Here is a 7,199-nt window from a genome sequence, read left to right on the forward strand (position 1 = left end):
CTTTATTATAATTCAGATACTTGTTTCAAAAAAAAAAAAAAAACAATAATTACCGCTAAACTTTATTTCATGACATTACAATCTTTACCTTATAGCAACATTAAGCCCATATAAAAGAACTGGTTAAAAAATTAACCAAATGATAATCTAATGAATATATATTTATTGTTAACCTTTTAAATAGATTTTGTTTGTTTGGACTTTCATGTTACTATTAGGGTAAATTTCATCAATGGTGTACAACTTTTACCTAATTTCACACTTTGGTGTACAACCTTCAATTTGTCACACTAATATGTACGAACTTATAGGTGACCTCCCACTATGGTGTACAGCAGGTAAAAATGACCAGTCAACGCTCAGTCAACGCACCACCTCAGCTTTGACCGGTCAAAAAGTCAAAAAATCAACCACTTAATATAAAATTACTTATATGCCCCTATCTCTTCATCTATTCTCTTCTTCCCTCAATTTCTTTCTCTCCTCAAATTTCTTTTTCTCTCCCTAACTCATCTCTCTCACTAACCTCTTTCTCTCTCTTCAATCAAACTCTTGATAGTAGTGTCTTAAAATTTCTCAACTTAGAGAAATCTGTGGCCGGTAAGTTGACCTGATCTTAACATAAAAATAGCTACAACATAACATATTTATAGATAATAGGACTTGTTTAACTAAAATAATAATTGGCATTGAATTGGATATTTGAATATAAAAGTAGAAGAAATTGGAAAGAGAGTTGCAGACTTGATTAATGGAGATAAGTTGCAGAGCTGATTAGTGGAGATAAAATTAAAAAAGAGCATACTCATACTCATACTGAAAAATAAGGAGATATGTTGAAATATTCATAATTCATTGACGTTGGTGTGGCACTCTCAGTTCATTCATGATTCATGATGTACTCAAGGCTTACACCAAAAGGATCGCCATTTGAATACACCCGAGAATTGCAGAGAACACTCTGTATCTGTGTGTTGGGAATGCTCCTCGCTGTACTGAAAAATAAGGGCCAATAATAATTGATAAGAGTTTGATTGAAGAGAGAGAAAGAGATTAGGGAGTGAGAGAGGAGTTAGAGAGAAAAATTTGGACAGAGAGAGAAAATTGAAGAGAGAGAAAGAAATTGAGGGAAGAAGATGAATAGATGAAGAGATAGGGGCATATAAGTAATTTGATATTAAGTGGTTGAATTTTTTTGACTTTTTGACCGGTCAAAGCTGAGGTGGCGCGTTGACTGAACGTTGACCGGTCATTTTTACCTGCTGTACACCATAGTGGGAGGTCACCTATAAGTTCGTACATATTAGTGTGACAAATTGAAGGTTGTACACCAAAGTGTGAAATGAGGCAAAAGTTGTACACCATTGATGAAATTTACCCGTTACTATTATGTAAAATTCAATAGATTTAAAGTCCAAGAACTTTTTAACAACTTTTTATAAACCCTGTTGATATTAGTAGGGTTATAGTTTAGAGACCATATATGTAATTTACCTAAATTTGACTTTACTTTCTTTATGACACATAAAAAATCTCCGAACTTTGTTTTTTACTACTAACTCAAAATAACAGCGAACGATCCAAAAATCCAATAAATAAAGTTGTTTAGAATCACATTTCTCATGTAACCTACATTTTCACTTTATCTTTATGACGCTTAAACAAAGGCGGACATAAAAATCTCCAAACTTTGTTTTTTACTAACCTAAAAGCCTTCCATGAAAGTAAACCACCTCAAAATGTACAAGCCAAAAATGAAAATGTCCAATAATTAAAATTGTTTAGAAATACAATTCCCATATAACCTATGTTTTTTATCTTCCAAATCACCATTTCCATAGTTTTCTCTCTCTCTTCACCAAACAACACTTAACGACTTCAAAACCAAAAAGTTTAAGAATTAAAATTGCTTAAATATCATTTTCATCACTTCTAGAATGAAGGGTTAACTGTTATTGGAATAATGAAAGGTTAAGGATCTTTTGTGTTAGTAAAGGACAAAGTTCAAAAGATTTTATGTAGGCTAGATATTCAAGGGCCATAAAAATTAAGGCAAAGTTCAGACGCGATGAGTGTAATTTACCCCATAAAAATTCTAAGAATAACAAGATATGCTAGTCGTGAAGGTCATGGGATTTGAGTTCTTTGCAGCAGTCACAACTCTTGTTCAATGGATGGCTGTTTGCCTCTGGATATAAGGTTATAATATCCTGTGTCTAATGTTTTGTGAAAGGCTAACTCAGTTGAACACCATACACTAGTAAAACATAAATTTGTCTAAACAACATGATCGAGCATTACAGTAAAGAATAATAATTTCAAAGGAACATTTGGAATATTGAAGAAGCAAGAAGAGCCAGAGAAAAAAGAAACAAAAGAATGAATTTTAGTGTTGATTCTAATTCCTTTTACCTCGGTTTTTCCTAGATGAACCAACTGTTGTCCATCCATCTTCCTCTTGAGCATCCTCCTGGCCACTTGGCTTATCAACCTGCATGTTCGGTTGATTTGATATTGACTGAGATTGTGGTGCATCCACCATCATGTTTGATCTATTATCTCCTCTGCTATCATCATCTTCATCGTCATCATCATCATCATCAGTGGCCTGGAAAGAAGTGTAGAAAACGCAAATTATAAGAGAAAACCAAAGCAACACTCATCCATCTAATAAATTCTAGCATACTACATCACTAAATATCAGTTATAAAAGGAAAGTTCCAATACCAACAACAGCTTCCATGACACGGTTCCTTTCCTCCTTTGCAGAAAAGGGGGAAAAAAGATGGCAGTTTATAAAATACTAACCACCATCAGTAAGCCCACAAAATTTTACTGAAAAAATCCCTACTGCACTCCGTTCAAGAAACTGGAACAATACTCTAACCAGGGGACACCACAAAATACCTAGCAGACCATAAGAAAATTTGCATAATGTCTGAATATGCATCTACTAATCACTCTTTCCAGGGTCTCATCATCTATTTCCAGTACCAAGTATCCATGAAATTTAGTTAAATAGTTGAGTCCTGTTGTAGACAAAATGTTACAATTTCAATATGGGTGTGCACTACAAAGAAATCCTTTCTCTGAGGTCAAGGACTTGACAGTTCAAATTTCTATTGCCAGATGATAGGCGGGGAACTTTTAAAATAATGTAAGCAGAAAAGTATCAAGACTGCAAACTCTTAATGGACAAATAAGTTATTTCGTTCTCAAGCAGAGCACTCGTTCTGTAATGAGCTTTTAAACCTACAAAATGAAAACTACGGCTTGTATGTTGGCACAAGATCAATGCATGCTCAACTACTATGCTGCTGCCATAGTTATTAAAGGCGCATGGCGCACTAAGGCGCAAGGGGTCCTGGAGCCTTGGCGCACGGCGCACGGCGATGGCGCGCGCCATAGTGAGACAAGGCGCACTTACAAAAATAAAAATTATAAAACTATAAAACTAACATAAAAATGCAATGAATACTAAATCATGAAAATATCTTAAGCATAAATAAATTTAAAATGCAAAATAAACCCCATATTAGCAAACTTTAAAGTTGAATACTAATTCCTAAGTTCTACTCCTAATCAAAACTCTCCAAATCCATCACTCCTCATCATCACTATCACACTCCTCATCTAAAGCATCATCATCAAACTGATCCTCTTCATCCTCATCAACAAACTCAGTTTCTTCTTCCTCCTCATCTCGAACAACTACATGGGCTTTTCCTCGATCCTTGGAAGATGAAACTTTAGCCTTTTTTCCTACTCTTCTAGTGTTATATGCAATCTCTTCAACTCCAGCAGCCTTACCAACTAAACCCCATGTTAGAGTATCATTTTCAAACACGAGTTCATCTTCAACTCTTCAAATGACTCTGTCTCTTCGTCTTCTAATTAGTTTAAAACGTATAATTTCTCTCCTGTTTAATACTTTTTGTTAATAGAACATGTGCTCCATCCCAGATATAAGAAAAAACTGCCCATAACTGCCTCTAACTGCCAAGGCGCGCCTTGGTGCGCCTTTGGCAATTGCATTTGGCGCAAAATGGCGCACCAGGCGCGCGCCATGGCGATTGCGCCTCGCCATGGGGCTGCCATGGCGCTAAGGCCTGCGCCTGGTGCGCCATGCGCCATAGGCGCGCCTCAGGCGCGCCTTTAATAACTATGGCTGCTGCTCTATTTCTATCACATGGCAAAGAAAGTCATCAACAAATTCATGTCTTTAAACTCAACCTCAACTAGAGGAGGCATTTCGCAATAAATTCAGCATGACGATAACAGCAGTTGAATGAATTTATACTAGGACTATCAGTTGCAAATTTAAAGCAGTATCCTTGTTGGTTTCAGAATCAAGAGTTCAAAGATATTCCAGAAGCTCACAAGACAAACAATAAATCTCTATGCACAGAATTAAACATATTATCACCTGTCTGATATGTTGATGGCCTCCTGTTGTAGGAACTGCTTGCCTCAACTTTTCGATAGAGTTGTAGTCACCCTCCAAACACTCTTCATGCATAATCATTAACTTTTCGGCGACCTGCATAGAGTTGCATGAAGTTCAAAACACGGCAGCAGACAGAACAGACAACTGGTTTTCTATAGTCCACAACTAGCTACACTTAATTAGGACTCAGGAGAAATATATAGAAATCATTATACCTGATGCAAGCTCAAATTTGATTGAAATGAGTACAAATGCTATTGAAATATCAAGAAAATTGATGAAAATGCCAACATGACGTTAGCAGTAGTAGTTTCAGGCAGCAACAGGGCTGACAAAAAAAATTTAATAGCAGATCTAAACCACATTGTCCTAACCATTTAGATATGAAAAATTTATGAGTGAAGTAGCATAAGCAATTGATGAGTCTACTAACTTATGGATAAGGAATTCAAAGGGCCAAATTGTGAATGAGATTAGCACCAAAAGATATATACGAGTATAAATGAAATTGGTCTGGTATAATAGAACAATTTATAGGCCTCCAAAACATTTACTTTGCACGAGGTAGAAAAACTTCATAATTTTGAGCAAGAAACATGAGTGTACATCATGATAGCGCAAATAGATAATAATTATACAATTTAACAACAAGTTAGTGTATTAATAGAAAAGAAGGCATACCTCCTCAACACTTCCATCCTCAATCATTGTATTGAGAGAAAGCATACCTTCATCCAGGATATTTTCTAAATCATCCATGTAAAGTGGCTCTGTCAGAGAAAAAGGAACATCATATAAAAAACAGCAGAGATGAGAAACGGACAACAATCACACAAAAACACAAATGATAAAACAAAATTTCCAGATTCAATGTGGAAGTCCACAAACAGTTTAGATGTGATTTGCAACCATAGTTGCGATTCGATTCAATTCAGCTTTATTTCAATGCAACTATCATACTCTTGATTTATAGAATTTAATAGAACGTAACTCCTTTCATATCTTCAGTTAAAGAAAGAAAATAGGTGAAAAATATTCAGAGCTTTGCGGTTTATACTCCAATGCAGACTCCTAATTCCAAATGGTAGTTTACCAAATTCTAATCAGGCTATAAAACCCTCCGTTTCTGCCCAAATTTTCCCAAAGCAGAAACTTTTGATGCTCAAAGCTAAACCCTGAGTTACCTTGGGACTGAGTGAACCAGGAGAATATATCAGAACCGAGGTGCTCAGCTAATTGGCGGGAGTTGCGGCCACCCCACTCATTCTCAACAGCGAGTTGCAGAGCCGACCATCTTGATAGAATCAGATAAATGCCTTCTTGGAATAAAGGAATCGACTCCGCTGGAAGCTGCTTACTGGGTCCACCTTGGCCGCCGCAATTTCCGTTCATCGTGGTGCTTTGAACTAAATTGATCTCTGCTTTCTACTGTATGAAAAGATCAATTCCATTGATAAATTGAATTTCTAAAATTGCAGGTGCCCAGAAACTATTAATTCGATAAATTCGTTCCACACTTTATCTATCTATTCATCTTACAGACTTTCTAGAATTTCATAGCAAATAACGATGTACAAATTATGATTCAACTAACCTTCTCAAAATATTAAATAGCAATCAATGGAGGCGGAATAAAACAGCAATGGACGAAGAAAATCAGCGATGGCGCGTATAAACCAGTAACTACAAGAGAACTGGGCTGAAATAGCAAACAAATGAGATCAACCAAGATATGGGACTTGCTGCGGCTGGGAGAGTAGCAGAGGACTGTGCTGGTAGGTATAGGGTTTTGTTTAAACGTGTACAACTTTTTTTTTTTTAAGGAAAGGTGTACAACTTTTATTAATGGTTGTTCAGGCTAATTTAATTTTCGGTTTTGATATATACGACCTAGAGCTGCTAATAAGGTATTAAATATAATATAATATTTATTTTTTTATATTTCCAATATCTATATTTATTATGTATTGATTTTTAAATACAATAAAACTTATTTAATACAAGCATATATTCTTTTATATTTTCAATATATACATTTATTATATATTGAACTTGTAATGTTTTTGGAAAAGTGCAGATTTTTCCCGTAACTATAAATTTAAATATATTGTTTCACTGTTATTTGTATTTTATCGATAAAATAAAGCAGTTATTTGTATTTAGACAGGTTATATATCGTTTTTTGTGTCTAACCTTTATCAGGTACACTTATTATTTCGACATGTTATTTGTAACCGTTATTTGTAGTTTGTCGATAAAATAAAGCAATTATTTGTAATTTGACGGATTGTATGCACTTTTTTGTCACTAACATTTATCTTACAGACTTAAATATTATTATTTCGATAGGTTATTTGTAACTGTGTTAGTAACCGAATAAATATTTTAGATATAATTGATGTTTGCAAGATTTCGTGTGATAATTAAAAATTGAATTAAATAACACTGAAACAGTCTCTTTAAATTCATGGTTACGGATAAATATGCACTTTCCAAAAACTTACAAGTTCAATGTATAATAAATGTACATATTGAAAATATAAAAGAATATATGGTTGCATTAAATGAGTTTTGATGTGTTTAGTAATGCATAATAAATATAGATATTAAAAATATAAAAAGAATATTTTATTACATTTAATTTTTATATACAGCTCTAAGAGCCGTATATATCAAAACCGTTTAATTTTTTTGTATTTCATAAGTTATAATTTTACTCCATAGTTAATTTATTTTAATTAAATTCATCTTG

The 7,199-nt window shown here is 34.2% G+C and overlaps 1 protein-coding gene across 4 annotated transcripts; it reads right to left on the reverse strand.

Moving 5' to 3' along the window:
• Positions 1-663: 663 nt before the first annotated feature.
• On the reverse strand, positions 664-6,296 carry LOC136227659 (uncharacterized). Of its 4 annotated transcripts, none has more exons than XM_066016381.1 (6): positions 6,042-6,296; positions 5,632-5,872; positions 5,129-5,217; positions 4,427-4,540; positions 2,413-2,608; positions 664-990 (listed from the first exon to the last, which is right to left on the reverse strand). In XM_066016381.1, the coding sequence occupies exons 2-6, from the start codon at positions 5,837-5,839 to the stop codon at positions 881-883; spliced, it is 717 nt and encodes a 238-aa protein (XP_065872453.1). In that variant the 5' UTR covers positions 5,840-5,872; positions 6,042-6,296; the 3' UTR covers positions 664-880. The 4 variants fall into 4 exon arrangements, with proteins under 4 accessions (XP_065872453.1, XP_065872452.1, XP_065872456.1 ...); XM_066016380.1 differs by having other exon boundaries at positions 5,632-5,875; XM_066016384.1 differs by having other exon boundaries at positions 664-995; positions 5,632-5,875; positions 6,042-6,295.
• Between the last annotated feature and the right edge of the window lie 903 nt (positions 6,297-7,199).

The sequence above is a fragment of the Euphorbia lathyris genome, chromosome 4 (assembly GCF_963576675.1).
Source record: "Euphorbia lathyris chromosome 4, ddEupLath1.1, whole genome shotgun sequence".
Lineage (NCBI taxonomy): Eukaryota > Viridiplantae > Streptophyta > Magnoliopsida > Malpighiales > Euphorbiaceae > Euphorbia > Euphorbia lathyris.

Bases quoted from the DNA above. Each gene is read 5' to 3' on its own strand.
- LOC136227659 (XM_066016381.1), bottom strand. From the start codon at position 5,839: ATGAACGGAAATTGCGGCGGCCAAGGTGGACCCAGTAAGCAGCTTCCA. The intron at 4,541-5,128 runs GTATGCCTTCTT...AACTCTATGCAG, and splicing joins AGGATGGAAGTGTTGAGGAG to GTCGCCGAAAAGTTAATGAT. The intron at 2,609-4,426 runs GTGATAATATGT...ACTTCTTTCCAG, and splicing joins GCCATCAACATATCAGACAG to GCCACTGATGATGATGATGA.